Here is a 23,599-nt window from a genome sequence, read left to right as displayed (position 1 = left end):
GTTCTTAGATCTTGTTTGTTGTTGTTTTGTTTTGTTTTAGGGTTTATTTTGGTTTTTTGATTGGGCTGTGTTTCCGTGTTTCCTTGTATGTCTTGTGATCTTTTGAGTTTTGAGCACTTGATAAACCACCTCTCTCTGTCTCTATGGACCGCCTCATGCAGGGAGGAATCTTCACCAGTCACCACATTAGAAGTTCTGAGACTTCTGAGAACTTTTGGGGGGTTGCATCTTCCTTTGGGTTGTGCATGAGCTCTTACATATTCTAATATATACAGGTGACTTTGGCTACCTTAATTTCCTGTTTCTTCTCATGATCTGTTGGTTTCGGCCTTTGTTATAGTCCTCTGCTCCTAACCTCTTGCTCCCCCGGCACCTTCCTGTGGAACTTCAGGGTTTCTGATGCTGCACTGAGCCAGGGCACTTGCCTTGGTTTTCAGTGGCCTCCAACCTCATATCAGAACTAAGCCCTGTTCCCGTCAGTACCCTGAGTCAGGTGAGACAGGAATGAGTCCCTCAGGCAGCCCCTAGACAAGCCAGAATGTTGAAAGCAGTTCACTCTATTCCTTCTGTGTGAGGGGAAAAGCCGGAATTGATAGTGTTTTCCTGATTGTGTTGCTCTATGCTAGAAGGAAAGGGGCTTGGGTGAGAAAAATGCAGTGAATTTCCTTACCCCCTTTGCATTGTTCCTTCTATTTTTTATGCATTTATGGAGGTGCTGTACCCCTTAACTAGTTTCTAGAGTTCTATAAAGGTATTTTGGTCTGTACATTGCTAATTTGCTGTCTTCGTGGGACAGTGAGGACCTGGAGATTCCCAGTCTGTCATCTGATTGATGGTCACTCCCTAGTTTCTTTATTTTGTAAAATTTGGATAATACCACCTATTTCATAGGTTGTTATGATTAAGTTATACAATGTATGTAAGATTCTTGGCATATAACTAGTATTTTGGAAATATTTCCTCTTTTCCTGTTTGGAAATATTTTCACACATTGTGTGTTTGAATATGACTTTTAAGTGTAACAGTGCTTATGCCAATAAGTTAAAGTTTTTATTGTATCTTTCTATTTATTTATATATAACAATTATTTAAAAGATACTATAAAAATAAAGCTGACATGATTAGATATAATACTTCTTTGAAAACTAGTTTTAGTAATAGAAAAGTATTTCTAGGAACACAACAACCTGTATTTTGGAGGATGGCTTTAATGGGAAAAAGCAGTTTTATATAACATTAAAATTCAGCATTTATTTAAATGATATGATTTACTTAAAAGATATAATTTAGAAGTAGAGACAATTTATTTTAAAAATCATTTGCAGAGTAGTAATGTGTTTTCACTTGAAATATATCTAGTGGAATACTGACAAATGTTTAACCAAATCCCCAGGGGGTTCAGGAGACCCTCTGCTGAGTAGCATTTGCCAATTTCTGTGGTGTAAAAACTCCCACTACAGATTATTCAAACTCCTGCCATGGATGATGTCACTGAAAACAGAGTTAGGAAGAGTTATGTGTTTGAGCACCATTACATGGTATTTTACTGGATACAATAGATTTAAATAATTTCTATAAGATAGATAATAGTAAGTGTAATAGGAAGTGATGAGATTTGTTCCCCTTGTTGTTAATATAATTTATTTAATTATAAGTTCATAAAATTTAATTTTTAATGCTGTTTAAAAAATCTGCTTACAAGTCCTGAAATGTTAACAATTAGTTCTAACATCCTAAACAAGCCTGCTCCACCATGCCACTGAGTCCATATCTTTATATTAATTGGGAATCTTTGGTTGCAGTTGACAACACAAAATACAGCTCAAACTAATTTAAGCAAAATATGAACTTCTTGGCTTACATGGTCCAGAGGTAGATAGGGCTTTGACGTGGCTGAATTTAGGAGCTCAGATTAAGCCCTCAGTAGTTACTCTTTCTGTCTCCGGGCTCTGCTCTTCTCCATTTGGTTCCTTCTCCGGCAGACTCCTTCCATGAGGCAACACAGGTGGCCTTTATAGATTCTAGATTACTAGCCTTTATATGCTTTATCTCAGAGTGACAGAGATTCTCTCTGTTTTCAAGTCCATCTCAGTCCCTGAAGTAAGACTGTGATTGGGCCCTCTTAAAATCATGCCCTCCTGAATCAAAGACTATGTGTAAGGGCTTGGGGAACTCTGACCAGTTGGGGGTCTCCCACTCAGGGGATGGGAAAAATAGAGGCCCTGGATGAAAGCCCCCCCCCCCAGAAGTGGAGAGAGGTACCACTCTAAAATTGAGCTGTCATTACCAGAAGAAGGGAAAAGGAAGGGAAAGCAAAAACAGTCCGTGTTCAGCACATTCTGCTTACCAATGCATTTTTGTTTTAAGGTTCTATTAAGGAATGTGGGCATGAGGGGCCAGAAGACAGTCTTTCTAATAACGGACACTCAGATTAAAGAGGAAGCTTTTCTAGAAGATATTGACAGTGTGCTCAATACCGGAGAAGTACCTAACATTTTTGCTGCTGATGAAAAACAGGAAGTGATGGAGGTAAATCCTTTTTAGGTAGTGCTGTTCCCAGCACAGAAATGTTCTTATCTTGCAACTTTTTCTCTGCTTTTCAGGACAATTATAGCTTGTGTACAGGATTTCGGTAATTAAAAACTTAAAAGTATATTATTTTACTACATCTTTTTTTTTTTGGTAAATTTCAAATCGCTTCTACCATAGTTATGAGACAGAATTTTTATCATTCCTTTTTCTCACAATGATGGCACTATCATCTGTTTGATCTTATGCAGCATGTTGTATGAGTGATTAGATGTTTTAAATCATGTCTTAGGGTCACAGTTTTATGAAAAAACATAGCTTTGAAACATTGCTTGGTTAGCTGTTAGGGTTTACCACTGGTTAGCAAATTTTTAAAAGGCTTAGTAAAACTACTTCTCTTAACAATTCTGGTATATCTGAGAATCATGCTTTGTGACTTAATTGACCAAAAAAAATACAATTGCGAAGTGCCAGCTACTTCAGATGTCTTGTCCTATCCCCATTTCTAATATCTTCCTATGCAAGATCTCTGCTAGTATTTGCTTCTTTCTCGCTGCCATAACTACTATTACCCACAGAATGTATCACTCGTAGCTGGTCGCTTCATTCCAGTTTCCAGTGATAGCATCTGTAGTAAAATAGATTCACCCTAGTAGTTCAAACACCTGCTTTTCTCTGGTATGGAATGGAACTAATATATATATGTCATAGTTCCTCTTACCTTGGGTTGTTATGAGGTCTGAAGATCAAATGGAATGAAGTGTCATGTACTTATAATGCCCTCAGTAAATGGTGCATTACCAGTTTGTGGCCTGGGGTGGAGAAGGAAAAAAGAAAAGATCCCAAGTTCCCTCTTTTATCTGGGTGATGTCTTTTATCTGGGTGTAGGCAAAGCTGCTGAAAATGGTGATTCTCCTAATTCATAGGATAAATTCATCCCCTGTACTCCCTTCCAAGAAATAGTCATCCTTGGGGAGTGGGATTTCTTCAGCTTTGCCAAGCTTTCCTGCTCACTTTAGCTATTTATCTTTTTGTCTTGTCACTTTGCTACAAAACTTTTCCATTGCTTCAGTATTTTTTTATGGTAGGATCCAACAGTGAGCGTAAGAACTCCTTTCCTTCACATTCCACCCAAGTCTAGGAGCACCATATTAATTTATCCCCAAGGAAATAGCCATAGTCAGAACTCAGGAGTGCTGAAATGCATCCCTGTTTCTCTTTGCTTTTTGCTGACTTTTTAAAATAGAAAAGGTAATATGAAAGAAGTTCTATTATTTTCTTTCTACACTCTGCACTATCCTGGACATCGCACTTTGGAGAGCATGTCCTGGGCTTTGCTTATTTCGTCCTTCTGACAAAGAGTTTAAACCTCCTCACTCATGGTGTCTGGCCTCTATTGCCTGGACTTGGTTCTGCTTAGAGGGCTCTTACAGACTCAGCACATGTCTCTGACTTCAGCAATAGAGTTCAAGCCTCAGACCTCTGTTTCCAGACTACTTCTTCCACTGTTCTATTTGCCTTCCTTGAAGAATTAAATATTTCATGTCTTTCTCAATACAACAGCGACTTCTTATTCACCACTTTCAGTGATATTTTCTCAGTTCCTTTAAAAAATACTCATTCATATTTGACATAATTCATTATTCTTCAGCTTACATTAGAGTTCACTCTTTGTGTTGTACATGCTGAGGGTTTTGGACAAATGCGTACTGATGTGTATTCACCATTAAGTATCATACAGAGTAGTTTCTGCCACAAGTTCCATTTACGTATGCTTCTCTTCCTCCCCCAAACTCCTAGCAATCTCTGCTGTTTTTACTGTCTCCATACTTTAAGCTTTTTCGCAATGTTACATAGTTGGAGTCATACAGTATGTAGCTTTTTTGGATTGGCTTCTTTCAGTTAACAATATGCATTTAAGGTTCTTCCGTATCTCTTTATGGCTTGATAGCTCATTTATTTTTATCACTGAATGATATTCCATTGAATGGAAGTATCACAATATATCCATTCACCTATTGGAGGACATCTTGGTTGCTTTCAAGTTTGAGCAATTATGAATAAAGTTGCTGTAAACCTTTTTTGTGCAGGTTTTTTTTGTGTTTCCACCTCCACTTTCCCTTGACTGCTGTGAAATTTCACTCAGTTTGTCTAATTATTTTTTCAGTAACAACTCATTTTCTCACTCTCCCGAATCAGTCCTGCTCCCAGAGTTTATGTGTGTGCATGTGGATAGTACTCTCCCACAGACAGCTTATCTACTTAGAAGCATTAACCATTTTTTCTATGTAAATAACCCCCATACTTACATTACCATCCTGGCTCTTTCTCAAACTTTTGTTCTGCAGTTACAACCATATATTACCTTTCTCTATTTGCATGTCCCAGGGTTAACTCAGACTTAATGCAGGTAGACTACCTGAACATAACTTCAGAGACTGACACTGATCACAATAATCATAATTCTGGAATTACTGTCAGAATGCACGTACAGAGTCCATTATTAACTTTACATGGGTATAGCTAACACATAAAGCAGAATGTATCTGTAATAGAGAATTCTTTTAGAAATCAGTTCATTGTAGTAGCAATAGCATTGTGTGTATATATATGTCTATAGATATCTACTATCACAAAACTTTCTTAAATCTATTTATGATTTATTGACTGTGAAATCTTTTGTGCTCGGAACAAGGAGAAAGGTAGCATATAAAAGCTAATAGTTACTTACCTATTGCGACAAGAACTGTTCCAAGTGTTCACACGTAATAACTCATTTGATCCTTCAACAACCCTCTGATGTAGGTACTCTTTCCCCCATTTTACAGATGAGGAAATTCAGTTACAGAGACATTAAATAACTTGCCCCAGGGTCACCTAGGTAATAAGCTGCAAGCTGGGATTTCAGTTCAAGAAGTTTGGTTCTGGAGCCTTGATGCCCAACCTCGAGTGAGATGCCTCTCTCATATAGAGATAAACGAAGTTAAAAGTGCCTGCATAATCTCACCATCACACAACCGTATTCACATTTTTAAAATATACAAATGTTGTAAGAATAAAGTGAGAGAATTCAAACAGCATAAAAATGTCCAAAATGAAAAAAAGAATGATATAAACCCAGAAAAGCATGCAGAATAAAAAGTGACAGCCTCCCTCACACTCTCCTGTAAGCCCATCTCACCAAAAGTAACCATTATGAATAGTTTCTGGGATTGCTTCCATAAAAAGGCATGTATGTACTTACACGTGTGCCTAAGTATTTTTTGATTTAACAGGATCATGTTAATACACACTGTTGCAGTTCTCATTTTATCCTGCTGATCTTGCCCTAACACAGGCATTGATGTGACTCCTTTAACAGTTATATACAATCACAACATGTGGATGTTTTATAATGTTTTTTAACTGGATGCTTTGGTTGGTTTTTTTTTCCCTCTTATGAGCAATGTTGAATTATAGTTCTATACATATATCATGGTGAACTTTTTGTGACTATCTTTGTAAGTTAAATTCTTAGCAGATATTTGTTTTCAAATTATAGAATTATAGAGTTGGAAGAAGTCTTCTAAGTACAAACTGTATCAAAGAAATTTTGATTTAAAGAAATTTAAGGGTATTTACAAGGCAAATAACAAGAATTCTTAATATTCCAGTATCTACTAATCCCATTATCAGCCTGTCCATATTTGTTCACAAGGTTTTTATTTTCTGTTATTCCCTAGGGTGTTCGTCCTGTAGCTCAGGCTGGCAATAAACACGGTGAACTCAGTCCCTTGGCCCTGTTTGCTTTCTTTGTGAATTGCTGCAAAGATAATCTCCATGTTGTAGTGGCCTTTAGCCCCATTGGAGATGCCTTTAGAAATCGCTTGAGACAGTTCCCATCCCTCATCAATTGCTGTACCATTGACTGGTTCCAGGTTTGTAATTTGGGGGCAGCAGTGGGGGCAGGGGGATGGCAACTAAATCTTTTAGAATTTTTCTGAAATCTTAATCCAGCTCTGTTAATATCCATTCAGCACGTGTTTCTTGATCACCTACTCTAATGAGGGGCATAGTGCTTGGTGCCAGGGACTGATAAGCCTACATGCTCCCCAGAAGGATCTCACACTCTAGACTGGAAGACAGAAAAGGCGGTTGGCAAATGAGCAGCCACAGTGATATAAAAGAGCTATGATATTGGTGTGCAAAAGTTATACTTTTTAGGGGAGTGAATCTCTGAACTATGAAAATAAATTAGTTACCTAGAGGAGGAATGTATTAATGAACCAAGAGAATGTGTTAAGTATATATGTATATGTAGACCTACATGTATATATGTGTATATATATATGTGTAAAAATACAGATCAATATCTGCCCATATTGATAGCTATATCTATACATATATTTATTGTGAGTAATTGGCTCACATGATTATGGAGGCTAACAAGTTCGGAGATCGGCAGCCAGCAAGCTGGAGACCCAGGAAAACTAACGGTGTAAGTTCCAGTCTGAAGTCCAGCAAGCCTAAGAACCAGGAAGAGCTAATGTTTCCATCTGAGTCCAAAGGCAAGAAGAAACCAATGTCCCAGCCTGAGGCAGTCAGGCAGAAGGAGTTCCTCTTTATCTGGGGGTGTAGGAGTGTTCAGCATTTTTGTTCTATTCGGGCCTTCAACTGATTGGATGAGACCATTCACACTAGAGAGGGCAACCTGCTTTACTTAGTCTATTGATTTAAATACTAAACACAGCCAAAAGCACATCTCATAGAAACATCCAGCATAGTGTTTGACCAGATATATGGGCACCCCGTGGCCCATAGTAAAATTGACACATAAAGTTAACCCTCACAAGGGCATAGTATGTGCAAAGGTAGAGCAGCGGAAAGGGCATGGCTCACTGGTGTAATTGCAAATAGTTTGGGATAGCTGACTCACAGTGAGGATAACAGTAGTTAAGCCCGAGCTTTGGGTGGGTGCCAAGTTCTAAGGGAATTGTAAATGTACCTATGAATTTGGTTTTATACCAAAGACACTGTGGGGGCATTAACATATATTTAGCTAACATATTTCAAAGGAAAAAATCCAAACACTTGGAGGCCATATGGTGGATGGTTTGGAATAAGGCAAAACAAGAGGCAGGAAGACCAGCTGGCTGATCGTTTCAGTCACGCCGGCAGCAAACGATGAAGACCACCACTTCACTTAACCGTAAGGCCAAATGTCACTGCCTGTCTAAGACGACGAAGTAGTAGTAATTATGCTCCTGAGCATGGTTCGTGGTACCTTCTTTGTTAAATTAAAAAATACTTAGGTACCTGCGTAAGTACATACACACCTTTTTATGGAAGCAATCACAGACTGTCCATACTGTAGATTACATACAGTTCAGTACAGTACAGTTCATTGACACCCTTACTCAGTTTATATATCAGATGGCCATAAGTCATAGACAGGGCGTAAGGTACCCTGAGGGATCCCTGCGATAAACTGATCATTGAAGATACAATGCCATTATAAGTGGATGTAAGAGAATGGCATAAACCAGCATAAGCTAGCTTGAGCTCTGTGTAAGCCATATCTTGAGGCAAAAACAATAACTACTTAATGAGATCTGACAGGATAGCAGTTAAAACAAATTTAAGAAGGCTATTGAAAATAGGGATTAATACTAACTTTAAACAAGTCTTTTATTTATTTATTTGACAGAGAGAGATAGCCAGAGAGAGAGGGAACACAAGCAGGGGGAGTGGGAGAGGAAGAAGCAGGCTCCCAGTGGAGTAGCCTGATGCGGGGCTCGATCCCAGAACGCTGGGATCATGCCCTGAGCTGAAGGCAGACGCTTAACGACTGAGCCACCCAGGTGCCCCTAAACAACAAGTCTTATCCCCAGAGCATATCATACCGTGCAATATTAGCTTATGATGGCATTGGCGAGACTGTTGGTTTCCTGTCAACAGCTGTTCTCTACCCACTTCATCCTTGCCTACAGAATTCTTATATTACCTGTGTGATATGTGTGAGAGGGGTTGATTCCTGGTTGGTCTAAGTCAATATTGGTGCCCTTGTGCCCCTTGCTATTAATTGGTTTATGTATGAGCCTATTCATGACCTACTCCTTGCCAGTGGGTCCTGAATTCAAGTCTACTGGGGAGCTTTGGGGAATAGTTTTTTCACTACAAGAATAGTACGTGGTAGGAAAAGGGCCTTTTCTGTCTCTCAGACTTGTTGCTTGAGGATATAATGTCCATAACTGAAGCAGTCCTCTTGCCACCAAGATGGAAGAAGCCTAAGGATAAAATATACTGAGAATTAGGTAGAGCAAAAGGATGGGAAGAACTGGATCATTGATGACATGGTTGAGCTTCTAAATTAGGCAACTCTGGACTTCTAGACTTATTATGTACAATGATACATCCCCTTTGAAGACACAATAAGACTGGTTTCTGTCACTTTGGCCATAAATATTCTAGTTGTGACAGTTAGTTATTAAACCTTCGTGATCAGGAGCACCAAGGGTGGCTCAGTTGGTTGAGCACCTGACTCTCGATCTCAACTCAGATCTTGATCTCAGGCTTGTGAGTTCAAGTCCTGCATTCAAAACGAAACAAAAAACCCTTCAGGATTAGCAGGATAATTAAAAATGAATCACCCAGAACAGAAAGATAAACCTTTGTAATGCTTTCAGTGATATATAACTCATATGACACTTACTCTGCATTTTACAAAAATTCACTGATCTCAATAATCTTTAGAAGCCTCTTTTGAGGTTTGAAATACATGAGTACAACATGTAGTAGATATGCATACGCCGGCGGTGTGTGCTTAAAACTTTACCACTGAAGTGCTACGTCAAAAAAGTTTTAATTTCACTAGGACAGAGGGCCAGAGACTGAAAAAAAAAATGATCTTAAAATGAATATTGTCTGATACAAAGGAAAATAATTACAAGCATCTTGTTGAATCTAAATGAAATCTGGAAAATACTCTAATGAGCAAGTAAAGATTAATTGTTCATTTAACAAATTATTTCATTAAATAAATTTTGGAAATTACTGACAAGGACTGTCTTAGGCATTGAAGATAATGGCAGTGAGAAAAGGTCCTTGCTTTCATGGATTTTACATTATAGTGGTCAGGGGAGACAGATGATGAACAAATGCACAAAAAACATTTATGTTGTGTGTTGATAAGTGCTAAGAAGAAAACTCAGGACAAGCAAAAGAGAAATGAGAGAGGGAATGGTGTTTTAGGACAAGTGCTCTGGGAAGACCTTCCTAGTAAGTTGGCCTTTGTGTGGAGATGTGAAGGAGAACCACATGCAGATCTAGGTGAGGAGGGTTCTAGTCAGAGGGAATAACAAGTCCCAAGGCCAGAGGCAGGAGCCCAGCTGTCATTTTCCAGGAAAAGCAGGGGAACCATTTCACTGAAACAAGGAAAACTGGAGAAGCAGCACAGTTGGGAAGAAGAAACTCAAAAGTTCAGCTTTGGGTGTTATAACAGTTAGGAATTATGATGGATTGCTAGGAACAGAAACCCAAACTAGGGGCCTCTGGATGGTACAGTCTGTTGAGTGTCCGACTCTTAACTGTGGCTCAGGTCATGATCTCAGGGTCCTGAGATGGAGCCCTGTGTCAGGCTCTGCACTCAGCAAGGAGTCTGCTTAAGACACTTTCACCCTCTCCCTACCCACTGCATGCTCTTTCTCTCTCAAGTAAATAATTAAATATTTATTTAATTAATTATAATTAAATAAATCTTTTTTTAAAAAAGAAACCCAAACTAAACATATAGTTTTTTTCCTCTCATAGAAAAAATCTGAAGATAAACAGACTGGGCTTTTGTGGCTTAACAAAGTCATCAGAATCTAAGGTTCTTTCTTCTTTACTATTCATCTTATGGTCTAAAGTGGCTGCTGGAGCTCCAGCTTCCACATCTGTGTCCCATGCAAGAAGTAGAAAAATAGAAAGTTAGAGCAAAAAGGACACACACCAGCTCTATGTAACCCTTTTTTTAAAAAAAAAAGATTTTATTTTATTTATTTGACAGAGAGACAGCCAGCAAGAGAGGGAACACAAGCAGGGGGAGTGGGAGAGGAAGAAGCAGGCTCCCAGTGGAGCAGGGAGCCTGATGCGGGGCTCCATCCCAATACTCTGGGATCATGCTCTGGGCAGAAGGCAGACACTTAATGACTGAGCCACCTAGGTGCACCTCTACATAACCCTTTAAAGAGCCTTCCCTGAGGTCTCCACCCAACAGCTGCTCATATGTCTTTATCTCCTGTGAATTGCAAGGAAATCTAGGAAATGTGGTCTTTTATCTGGGCATATTGCTATCTAGCATAAAATTGGAGTTCTAAAGGGCTGATAGGTATTAGGTGGGATACTAGCAACCTCTGCCATTGTCATGCTAAATTTGGGGTGACTACTTGATGTCCAAGTGGAAGAGTCTAGGAAAGCAGTGTAGTATATCCTTGATATGTAAAATATCATTGACCCTTCCTTTATATTGTGTTATCTTTAATTTTAGTATAAAAATATCTGTGAGCTCTTTCAAGGATTTACCTGTGACCTCAGCCCATCCAATTCTGTTTTCCCCATTAAGGTTTTAATGTTCTCAACCTCAAATTCTTCTCTCACAGGAAGACACTTACATAGCTGGAGTGGAACTACTCATCTTAAATTTCTTGTTTTTTTTCTTATTTTTAGCCATGGCCTGAAGATGCCCTTGAACTTGTAGCTGTGAAATTCTTAGAAACACTGGAGCTTACTGAGGTTGAAAGGCGAGAGATAGTTCCGATCTGCAAACACTTTCACACTACCATTATGGATCTATCAGAAAGGTTAATATTACTAAACTTTAAAATGACAATAATGCCTTGTATTTTAACATGTCTCTTTTTGTGAAAGCTCAAAATTTCAATAGGATTTCTATGTCTTCTAAATATTTCTGATCACTTAATTAGTGAGGACCTAGGCTTGCAAGTAATGGAAAACTATTTAATCTAAAGGGAGAATTTTTGATAAAGATACAGGGGTGTCTCACAAGCTTAAGAGAAAGATGACAGCTGGATCCCAAATGTGACTGGAAACAGGAGATAGAAAGTCATCCTAAATCCAGAAATACTTTTCCTCTGTTTCTCATCCCTGTTTCTTTCTAGGAGTCTGCTGCTTTCTCTTTGCAGACTGCATTTTCTTTCTTCTTTTTTTTTTTTGTATTTCTTTGATTTTTTCTAGTTTAAGATATAATTGATATGCATAAATTTAGGCTGTAGAACATAATGATTTTATGTGTGTATATAATGTGAAATGATTACTACAATAAGTTTAGTTAACATCACCTCATTTTTTTTTCTTGTGATGAGAACTTTTAAGATCTCTCTCAGGCTTCAAATACACAATACAGTATTGTTTCCTATAGTCACCATGCTGTACATTACATTCCCAGAACTTATTCGTCTTATAATTGGAAGTTTATACCTTTTGACCACATTCACCCATTCCCCCCACCACCCCCTGCCTCTGGAACCTCCGATTTGCGTTCCATTTCTACGAATTAATTTTTTTTTTAGGTTTCCGTATAAATGAAATCATATGGTATTTGAAAGACTGAGTTTTCCCCTTCCCGTTGCGGAAATGGAGGAAACAGTCTGCTTCTCAATTCTCAGGTTTACTTCTTGCAATTTCAGCTCTAGGCGGACTGATGGGCCCTTTCCATCTCCCTCTGCCAAATTTGTTCCAAAATGTGATCAGCCTCACTTGTGTCCAGTGCCCAACCCTGGTCTAATCAGCTGTGGTTAAGATGGCAGGTTTCAGGGGCGCCTGGGTGGCTCAGTCGTTAAGCGTCTGCCTTCGGTTCAGGGCGTGATCCCAGCGTTCTGGAATCGAGCGCCTCATCAGGCTTCTCCACTAGGAGCCTGCTTCTTCCTCTCCCACTCCCCCTGCTTGTGTTCCCTCTCTCACTGTCTATAAATAAATAAAATATTTTTAAAAAATGGCAGGTTTCATAGAACAAACATTGCTGGTGAGGCACCGGATAGAAGTTTTCAGAAAAGCAGAGCTGGCTGTGGATAACTCAAAAGTATCTGTCTTACCTCTCTTCATCTCCGAGATCCTCATTTCAAAAGCGCATAAACCCAAGTGCTCATAGTCTATCGCCCGCCCAGAATCATACAGCCTGGCAGCATGCTTGGCTTTGATAGTTGTACCAGCAGTGGGCTCTACCTACTCTGTGTACTTGCCCTGAGAAAACCTGGCTTCTGTTGTTTCCGTGTGTATGTGTAGTTGCCTTACACTTCTGGTTACCCCATTCAGCCAACGTGACACACTGTGCAAAGAATGACGACTCACCCTTGCTATCCTATCTGCAATGCCCCTTCCTACTGTACTTCCCTAGCTGACACAGTATCTTGGGTCCCTTTATAGCATTAGATCCTCCTGGCTTATGAAACATGTAAAAAGCCCTAAATCTTTCTTGCTGTTGTTTACCTTTGATACTCATCTTCGGTATTTGTGCTTTTTAAACACATCACTGCTATTTGATGTTCTACAGACAAGAAATTAGGATATGGTTATGTGTAGAATTCTTAGAATGTTATAAAGTTCAGGTACGCAGCAGCTCTTAAATAAAATTAACCGTAATTCTTCTAGATTTGTTGTTGATGCCATGTTGAATACACCTCTTACTTTGTGCAACTTGTTACTTAGAGTAAGATGTGCTATCTGTCTGTCTTAGGTTCTTGCAGGAGCTAGGACGACATAACTATGTTACGGCTACTTCTTATCTTGAACTTATTGCCTCATTTCGACAGCTTTTGACTAAGAGGCGACAAGCTATCATGGAAGCAAAACAGCGATACGTGAATGGGCTTGACAAATTAGCTTTTGCTGAGTCACAGGTAAATTTGATGAGCTGCTCAAAATGGTAACATATAATGGGAAATACAGGAAATCATAAATAACGAGAGTTACAGTTTATGAAGAATATATTATGTGCCAGGCACTGTTACATGCTTCATACACATTCCTTCAGTTATTCCTCGTAACCACTCCATGAGGTAGACACTTTAATGATCCTCATTTCACAGATGAGTAACATGAGTTTTAGAGAAATTCACCAAGTTTCCACACAGACTCAAATACATCTTGTTTTATTCTTAAGTTTTTTGCTTTGTTTTGTTTTTTATAGTAGTCTTCACTCCCAATGTGGAGCCCAATATGGGGCTTGAACTCACAACCCTGAAATCAAGACCTGAGCTGAGATCAAGAGTTAGATGCTCAACTGACTGAGCCACCCAGGAGCCCTTGTTCTTAAGTTTTTGACATTTGGAGACAATACAATAAGCCTGGGTTGCCTTTTTTTATTTTAATAGCTGGTTAAATATAAGATTGTGTGTGTGTTTAATGAGTCAAGTGCTAGTGATACTTATTAGCATTAGTTCAGTAGAAGCAACACAGGTTTGAGTGATCTGTATGCATTGTATTACATGCACATAGTATAATAGGGGACACTCCAAGCTGCCACCTTCTTTCTATCTGCACTTCCTCTGCGACAACTGCATTCTCTCACCGCTCTGTCATATACTCGAGGACGATAAAGTCTTTTGTGAAGAAAACTGGCACACCCTCATGGTTTTTTTTTTAAGATTTTATTTATTTATTCGACAGAGATAGAGACAGCCAGCGAGAGAGGGAACACAAGCAGGGGGTGGGAGAGGAAGAAGCAGGCTCATAGCAGAGGAAGCCTGATGTGGGGCTTGATCCCATAACGCCGGGATCACGCCCTGAGCCGAAGGCAGACGCTTAACCGCTCTGCCACCCAGGTGCCCCCATGGTTTTGTTTATCATATAAAGAACTGAAAGGAAAAGTTAAGGTTTTCTGGCCCTGATGCCTTATGATACCTTTAAATTTCGATTTTCTGCGTTTAGCCTCTGTAGCTCTTGTCACTGTGAAAACTTAATGGCAAACTGTCTATTTAGGTTGGAGAAATGAAAATGGAGCTTGTCCAATTACAGCCCAAATTGGAGGAAGCTAAAGTTGAAAATGCACATATGATGCAGGTAGAGTATACTGAGTTTTTTAAAATTGATGTCAGAAGACAATCGAAATATGTAAAATTAGTCTTGAAAATATCCCTTAATTTTTTTGCCACTACTAGATCTTAGGGACCTTACCCTTTTCTACTAACTGGCTATCTCACTGAGTCCCATGTGAGTTGTGTTGATATTTTTTTTAAAGGATTGAGTGAGTGAGTGAGTGAGCGAGTTGGCGGGGGGGTAGAGGGGGAGAGAGAGAGAGAATCCCATCCCAAGCAGACTCCGCACTGAACTTGGAGCCCGACACAGGGCTCAATCTCATGACCCCAAGACCATGACCTGAGCCAAAATCAAGAGTTGGGTGGATGCCCAAGTGATGGAGCCAACGAAGCGCCCCCGTTGTGTTGATTTTGGAGGGAAGTGGGAAGCCCATTATCCAGTTAGATCACATGTATTTGCATTTCTCCTCATTTTATCCTGGGACCTCCTGCTCTTCAACATGATGGGTTGGATTCCCTAATTTCCAAACATACTCTTGTCCCTAGGGTGGAGGAAAAAGTAGGATGCTGGAGGAATTGTTTAATTTTTTCTTTCTTTAGATTATTGAGATAGAGTCTGCACAAGTGGAAGCAAAAAGAAAGTTCGTGAAATTAGATGAAGAGATAGCCAGTGGCAAAGCTGAAGAAGCCCAAGTTCTGAAAAACGAGTGTGAGAGTGACCTTGCCGAAGCGATTCCAGCCTTGGAAGCAGCGCTGTCTGCCCTGGATACACTCAAGGCAAGCATTTGCACTCGCTACCTAGTGTTCCATCAACAAACTCCGCACAGGTTCTTGGTTCACTAGGTGTGGTTCTCTTCCACCGGATGGTGGTGTATCATTTTTGTCCAAACGAAACTTGCCTCTTCACCATTCACCTCTAATACGTCATTATCTTATGGTTTGGCTGTTCCTATGTTATTTGTAATTTTCATTCAGGGTATTTCAGTGGGAATGGAACAAACGGTCTCCAAGAGACCAAAGCAGTCCTCTACACGGACCAGGAGGCATATGTTAAGTAGAGTGTGGAGTTAGCTACCTTCCTGCAGCCTCCTGGACATGCCTGTCTGGAAACACTTGAAGATCTTTCCCAATACGGATGCGGGTGGCAGCCATCTGCATTACACTGCATTGTATATGACTTTTTCCAGAGTCTTTAGGCAAGACCAAAACAACCTCACCAAACAGAGCAGGAGAGACAGCTTCTGTTGACTGTGAGTGCCCAGTGCAGAAGGCCATTCAAGATATTCAGACCCCATTCTTTACCCCTTTCCTCATCCTACTAACTTCTATGAAAGGTTCCTGACAAGACGGTGAGTTCAACCTATGGATAATTCAGCATCTCACAGGAACAAACTCTGATTGTCAGTTATATCAGCCTTGCAGTTATAAGGTATATTATTTTAGGACATATATGGAAAAGTCTAGTGCTTTCATTGTGCTGTGAGCCAGGAATTTAAAACGCTGAGCTTACTGTTTTCTTCCTGTCTGCTCTCTGGCACATTTAAAAGCCACATGCTACCCAGTGGTCTTTCTTCATTCTCTCCTTAGACATTTATCGTAGCAGCTACTCATTCTGGCAAAACCTTCTTTTTACTAGGCACTCCTTTTTAGACGACCATCAGCGTTAATTTAAGTAACTACCACTGTGTACCGTGGACTTTCAGCATTCCATCCTTTGAAACACACAGGATTCTTGATTGCCTTCACACCTTACCAGTTCAGATCATTGATATTAGGTTCCCCTCTCATTGAGAGTCCATTGCTTGTACCCTTCCTGGTATCAGATATTGTATTATATGAGGTAGACTTCAGTTGCAGAGAAGAGAATTGGCTCTATTTAGTATAAGCAGACAAGGATTCTTTAGGGAATTTTGTAAATAGATTGCACAATTATTGGAAGAGCTAAAGAAACAGATCCCAGGCTGAGCTGCCAGGAATGACTCACAGAGCCAAACTGGAAATTGTCAGCAGAGTCAGAAGCCCGCGGAGCCATCCTACAGAGCCTCACCACTTCACTGTAATCTGTGTCAGCAAATGAGACGCCTCACACCCTGCCTGTCTCCCCATTTATTCAGTCAGAGTTCTGGTATCATTCAAGTGATCTTGAATCAATGATCAAATGACCACCAATGACCACCCACAACTCTAATTTATGGGGAACTAAGAAATATAGTTGTTAGCTTTCCAACAATTGAAAAGGATGTCAGAAGGATATTGCAGTGGATAATAAGTAAGTGAATCTATTGCGTCTGTCATAACAATATATACCTTTTTAGGAAATAAGCTAAAATTAAGGTCTACCTCTACTTTTAATTTTTTTTTTGTAAAACTACTGTATAAGCAAATATAGAATTACGTCTTTATCTAAATTAGGGTTCTTAATGTGGGTTCAGTGTATGAGCTTGGTATGTGATTGTATGCAAATTTTTTTTATATGCGCAAAAATGTATTTTCTGGAGATTCATAGCTGTCATATTCTCATAAGGATCTATGAACTCCCAAACATTTGAGAACCATTGGTCTTAATCTGTGCTAAATTTAAATTCTTTTATTATTTCATAATTCTGCAAAGCCAAAAACAATTATAATTTCAAATGAAAATCGATGCTCCATTATTCTCCAACATTATTTTCTAAATTCTCATTATTTAAAAATAAACTGTTCTGAAGATACTCTGCTTTCTTTCAATGTAGCCAGCTGACATAACAATTGTGAAATCAATGAAGAATCCTCCATCTGGTGTTAAATTAGTTATGGCTGCTATTTGTGTCATGAAAGATATAAAACCAGAAAAAATTTCAGATCCTTCAGGAACTGGAGGCAAGGTAATAACTAGACAGAGACTTAAATCATATTCAGGAATGTACAGAACGCTTTACAGCACCTATTATCAAATTAAATGTCAACAGTATCTGGTTCAGGGAAGACACATTGTTTTCCAGATTGAATGTATTCAGAATAAAGTATGGAAAACATTATCTACCTGTATTCCATGGTAAAACTTAGGCAGTATAGCATCAGAAAAATGTGGTTCCTGTTGCTTCTATTTCTTTTTCTGTCTGTGCAGGTTACCTGCTATCATGGGGTGGGATTGATTGAACATGGAAGTATGTGAGATTTTTCCAGCTAAGATTCTGAAATATGTGATAGAAAGAACACCTACGTGGATATGAGCATTCAGAAAATTCTGCTGAGTTAAGCAGTATAGTAAAGTTGTTAAAAATATGTGTTCTAGGGACACCTGGGTGGCTCGGTTTGTCGGGCATCTGCCTTTGGCTCAGGTCCTGATTCCGGGGTCCTGGGATTGAGCCCTGCATGGGGCTCCTTGCTCAGCAGGGAGCCTGCTCCTCCCTCTGCCTGCTGTTCTCCTGCTTGTGCTCTTTCTCTCTCTAACAAATACATGAATAAAATCTTTTAAAAAAAATGTATGTGTTCTAGAGCCAGAATGTCTGTATTCAGAAATCCTGTCCCATTAGCAGTGTGACCTTGGCCAGGATGCTTAACTTCTGTGGAACTCTGGAGATTATAGTACTTGCCTCACAAAGATAATGTGAGGATTAGATTACACATATAGATTGATACATATAGATTATACATATAGTTAGATAATACATACAAAGCTCTTATGTATAAAGCTTTATAAACAGACAATAAATATTAGCTGTTATTATGATTATTATTCAAGGCTATATCCCTTAAAAAGGAAGGCGTGGCATCCATCCTAAACTGAATTTATGGACTTACTTTCTTTTCAGGCTTTTTTAGTACCTAGGTTTGAATTCCTGAATTGGAGAATTGAGGGGTGTGTGTGCACGCACGCGTGTGTGTGTGTGCATTCTATCCTTTACGGAGATAAATAAATGAGCTCTCACCTTACCACACACACACACACACGCACACGCACACGCACACGCACACCTCCCTACCTACCTACCTACCTATCAGGCTTCTGGAATGAGGAAAAAAACTGTTGTGCTAGTTACTTAACATCTTTGCTAGCGCAAGTACCACATGCTTTATCGCATAACTGTCAGAGTGACATGTAATCCTTGTCTTCTTTCTCTTCTTCATCTCACTTGGCGAGCCTAGCTGGGTGAGGAGGTTGTCCACAAGAAAAACGTTTGTTACCTGTTTCAGTCTCTTCGGGCTACTACTACAATTACCTAAGACTGGGGTGGCTTATATTTATTTCTCACGGTTCTGGAGGCTGGGAATTCTGAGATCAAGGCTCCAGCAGATTCAGTGTCTGATGGAGGGGCCACTGCCTGGTTTATAGATGGCCTTCTTTTTGCTGTGTCCTCACATGGCAGAAGTGGAAGAGAGCTCTTTTATAAGGACACTAATCCCGTTCATGACCTAATCAACTCTCCACAACCCGGTCTCCAAATACTATCACACTGGGGATTAGGTTTCAACATACGCATTTCGATGGTGAGGATAAGGGACACTTTCAGTCTGTAGCACTACTTTTCTGGTTTGAAAGAGTCCAGAGTAAAGAAAAACAAAACTAGGAATAATAAAAATACATTTTCTTATATGAAATTCTGATGGTATTTATGCTAGTTGCTTTTCTTACATTTCCTAAAGAGAAATAATTGCATCATTTGCCTTTCAATGTATAATTTTTTATAATGAATTCAGTATATAAGTTTATGTTCATATCTTAAATGTTTGATGTATTTAGTACATTCTTAGGGAGAGGAGTCTCTTTATTTCCAAAGAGATTAAGTTGATGTTTTGAAAGTATTTTGTTTCTCTGGATAATATACCTTAAACTTCAAGAAGAAAAATTTATACTGAGCATCTTTAATTATATATTTAACAAGTTTCCATAAATTTTATTTACAGATATTAGATTACTGGGGACCTAGCAAAAAGCTTCTGGGAGATATGAATTTCTTAAGAGAATTGAGAGAATATGACAAGGACAACATTCCAGTGAGTTTCATTGGATTTTTTATATTAATACAACTTTGCCAAGGTGTATAAGATCTTTAACATTATGCAATATTATATAAAACAGAGGATAGTCCATTTTTAGGATTAAAATACTGCAGGAATATTATATTATGAATTCTCATAATGCATAAAACCACTCCTTCATACCATTGAAAGTCATTTAATGAATTACTGTTTTAGTGTATTATTAACTTGAAAAGTTCTCCGTTTTATAATAATTTCATAAATCTGAAACACAGATATATGTGAGATAAAAAAAAAAAAGGAGAGTGCACTTTTCCATCCAAACTTGTATTAAGTTTTAATTGTTCTTTTCTCATTTCCACATATTTTCCCAATCTCCAACAGTCTTTTTTTTTTTGGAGAAAACATTTGCTTCGATATCTGTAAACCTTCATATTTTGCCACAAATATGACTTGTGTTTCTGCTACAATTATGCTTATTTTAAAATCACCTCAAAGTACTGACTTCGGTTTTTAAAGACAAAATAACTTTTTAATGCAATGTTTTACTATGCTTGATTATTTTTTCATCTTATGATTGTATGATATATGTTGAAATTTTAAGAAGGAAATGTTTGTTGTATAGGTGACTGTTATGCAGAAGATACGTGGTGAATACCTAACAAACCCTGAATTCGATGCTTCTAAGATTGCTAAAGCTTCTTCTGCAGCTGAGGGTCTGTGCAAGTGGATTATGGCTATGGAAGTGTATGACAGAGTTGCAAAGGTATTTTGAGGGTCAAACACATTCATTTTCTATTGAAATTTTCCCAGAAATTAAAATCTATGCATATAGTGACTAGTTAAGAAGTTTCTAAAACTCACACCAGAAAGAATTGATCTTGCTGCGGCACAGACATCAGATGTTGTGTACCTAGTGGATGAAGAGAACACTTGTGTGTGCTATCACCTGGGCTTGGCTAGTGGTTAGTGAGTGGTGGTGCTGTGGGAACAGGAATGAATCGGCCAGACTGACCTATAGCTATGGAGACTTGGGGCAAAAGCCAAAACTTCAGGGGCAAAGTGGCAGATTAAAAAGTTGATTCAAAGGGTCAGAAGTTAGAAGATCCAGTAGAGTTCAGAGGCAGAGCGTGGACAGTTGCCCTGAAGCAACGGCATGCACAGGTAAGGAATCTTTTATAGAGAATGGTTAAAAGCATTTTGTAAATTTGGCTAGCAAAGGACCAAGGAAACACTGGCCTTGCCCTCTGTAGCTTGCAGAATTCTACTGAGGGAAGCAGGAAATATAAATAAAAAGGCAGATAAAAATACACAGTAGCATGTGCTTAGAATAATCTCAGAATGTAGGATAAATGATGAGGTTGTCACAATTGGAAAGATATTCCTAGTAAGGTCCATGTGCCTGTAGAGAGGGATTTTGATTGTTAGTTTTGGGGGAGTAGATTTGTCAAAGAAAGAAAATTAATTTTATCCGGGTTATTCTTCCATTGAACATCTTGTCCCCTACCCATCGCAGGCTTTGGAGCGCTCAACCTAGCTCTTTTCCACATGTCTCACAAGGATGAAGAAGAGCAGCCAAGGCATTCCGATTCTTTCCGGACATCCCGCTCTACACCTGCCGTTCTAATTCTGATGCAGCTGCCCCATGGTGTTAGGGTAGGGTTGGAGGGAGATAGTCAGTAAGGTCTCCTCTGAAGTCAAAAGTAGAAAGTGGAACTTGCTGCTCTTTATTTATTTAACACATTCCCCTTTCAGGATTTCAGCCCCGAGGAGAGAAAACAGGACATTTGGTGTCTGATCCCTGCCTCCCCCTTCCCTCTTTGCCATCAGCTTCATTCATGGCAATGAACCAGAAGATTTAGATCTTCCTTCTTTCAAACTGGCGGATATTCTCTTTGGTCATCTTCTAAATTCTTTCTACCAGTGGTTTAAAATACACTCCCTGATCAAGTTGACCAAACCCTATTCCTCATATATTAATGAACATAGTAACGTAAGAACTTTAGATAATCTCCTTTCTCTCAACAAAGTGTGGCTTTTCAAGGAAAATTCAATTGAGGAAGATTCAATTTTAGTAGTGAAACTGAACATCAAGGTTTCTTTCTCCTTGTAATTCTATTATCATAGTCTTAATCCCCCCCCCCAGGCAAATGTGTGCCTCAGTCAACTGGGAAGAAGACCACAGACTTGAAAATGCCATCCCCAGACACACAAAGCATATTCGTGTATTTGAAACATTTGTAATTTCTGCTACATGTTTTTTTCCCCTCTGATTTTGGCAACAGTTTAAATGGCCACTTCTCATTATTTTGAGACATTTGCTATATCTTGTACTGTTTTTGCTACGTATTATAATATTTTGTTAGTCTGGAATAATTAGTCTATTTTATAGATGATCATTTGCTAGTCCAGAATGTTTTATATATTTTATATGATATGTAAATACATTTTACTTTATTTAGGTAAAAAAATGTGTAAGATTTAAGGCAAAATGTTTGTTTTGTATAATTTATTGTTATAAGTAACAAATGTATTTATAACAATAATTAATCGCTTTTAACCCATCATATCTATAAAGGATTATACAGGTGTTGGTTTTAAATAGAACACATCCTAGCTGCATGTATTGCTCCCAAACAGGTAGTGGCTCCTAAGAAAGCCCGCTTAGCAGAAGCTCAGAAGTCCTTAGCTGAGATAATGGAGATTTTAAATCAGAAGAGAGCAGAACTGGCAGAAGTAGAACATCATTTGGAAAATTTACAAAGAACATTTATTGAGAAAACTGAGGAAAAGGCTCGTTTAGAGGACCAGGTGGAACTCTGTGCTAAGAAACTTGAAAGAGCCTCAAAACTAATTGGAGGACTGGGCGGAGAAAAATCGAGGTCAGATTTCTATTTATTTTAACAACATTTAAGAAAGTTGGGCTTGAATATGTTACTTTCGTTGGGTGTTTATTATGATTACTGATTTTTAAGTGTCTGGTTTAGAATGTGGGGCATTCAACAAGGCGCCTGGCCAGGCATCTCCCAACAGAATATCAATGTCAAGGATGGTGTTTGCCACTTGTTTCCAAGGCAAATGATAATTTTTAATCTAAGTGGTGAGTGTGTGGCCGATCATTGTATAATTCTTTCCAATTTTATGTGTGTTCAAATTTTTTCATAATAAAATGTTTGCCGGGGAGAAGTAGTGGATATAGGGCTCACTTTCTTAAAATTTATTTCAAAGAAGATATGACTGAACTGATGTAAATAGAACACTTAGCTTTATCCTAACCTATTTATTTGTACTGGCCAGCCAGCTATCTCATTTATTAATTATATGTGCTGAGTGAATAGCATGATAAGGAAATAGGCCTTTGACAGTACTTCGTAGCGCAGATTAGGTGGTTTTGAAATGCACTTTTTTATTGTAAAGACTTCATGAGATGGAAAAAATACCAAACTTATCACTAGTATGCCAGCTTTTATACAACTTAAATGGAATTTTTGGTAATGAATTGCAAATTTTTTTTAATGTTTTACAGACTAACTGTAAATACTGAAACAAATAGCAGGGCCACTAGACCAAATAAATCATCCTGGAGAAAATTATTAGACAAAACACCAGCATGTTTTTGTTTTTGTTCTTGCTTATTCTGAAGGGTCAAGTTCTACAAGAAATGCCTAACAAGCTAATAATGAAAGGTGGATTGTCATTCATATAGCATCGATATATTATAGCATGTCAGTGCTAGAAGGGACCCAACCTCCTCATTTTATAGATAGGAGTCCAACATTTCATGGCTTTTTGTTATAAAATATGAACTAGAAGTCCCTTACCCTTTCTATTACTGTCTTCCATCCTTCTCTGTGGTGAGGCTCTTTTGCTTTTCGTTGATCTCACAGATGGTCTCAGGCTGCAGATGACCTTCAGATAATATATGAAAATTTGACTGGTGATGTCTTAGTATCAGCAGGAGTAATAGCCTATCTTGGTGCTTTCACTTCTGGCTTTCGACAAACATGTACAGAAAATTGGAGCAAGTTGTGCAAGGTAATAGTTTTATATTTCATAAGTTTCCTTCTGAACATTCAAAGTATGTTTTGGGGTGTTGT

At 38.7% G+C, this 23,599-nt stretch overlaps 1 protein-coding gene across 1 annotated transcript in view; it reads left to right on the top strand.

Annotated features, from left to right (window-relative positions):
• The window catches only part of DNAH12 (dynein axonemal heavy chain 12), a 192,987-nt gene that overhangs the window by 110,900 nt on the left and 58,488 nt on the right, over nucleotides 1-23,599 (top strand). The window contains exons 44-54 of the mRNA XM_034658502.1: nucleotides 2,368-2,529; nucleotides 6,252-6,446; nucleotides 11,215-11,348; nucleotides 13,241-13,403; nucleotides 14,485-14,565; nucleotides 15,141-15,317; nucleotides 17,273-17,404; nucleotides 19,428-19,517; nucleotides 20,128-20,268; nucleotides 22,143-22,384; nucleotides 23,390-23,537. Coding sequence (XP_034514393.1) covers nucleotides 2,368-2,529; nucleotides 6,252-6,446; nucleotides 11,215-11,348; nucleotides 13,241-13,403; nucleotides 14,485-14,565; nucleotides 15,141-15,317; nucleotides 17,273-17,404; nucleotides 19,428-19,517; nucleotides 20,128-20,268; nucleotides 22,143-22,384; nucleotides 23,390-23,537 — 1,665 coding nt within the window. The remainder of the gene's footprint in view (nucleotides 1-2,367; nucleotides 2,530-6,251; nucleotides 6,447-11,214; nucleotides 11,349-13,240; nucleotides 13,404-14,484; nucleotides 14,566-15,140; nucleotides 15,318-17,272; nucleotides 17,405-19,427; nucleotides 19,518-20,127; nucleotides 20,269-22,142; nucleotides 22,385-23,389; nucleotides 23,538-23,599) is intronic.

The sequence above is a fragment of the Ailuropoda melanoleuca genome, chromosome 4 (assembly GCF_002007445.2).
Source record: "Ailuropoda melanoleuca isolate Jingjing chromosome 4, ASM200744v2, whole genome shotgun sequence".
Lineage (NCBI taxonomy): Eukaryota > Metazoa > Chordata > Mammalia > Carnivora > Ursidae > Ailuropoda > Ailuropoda melanoleuca.
This window is presented reverse-complemented; position numbering and strand designations above follow the sequence as displayed.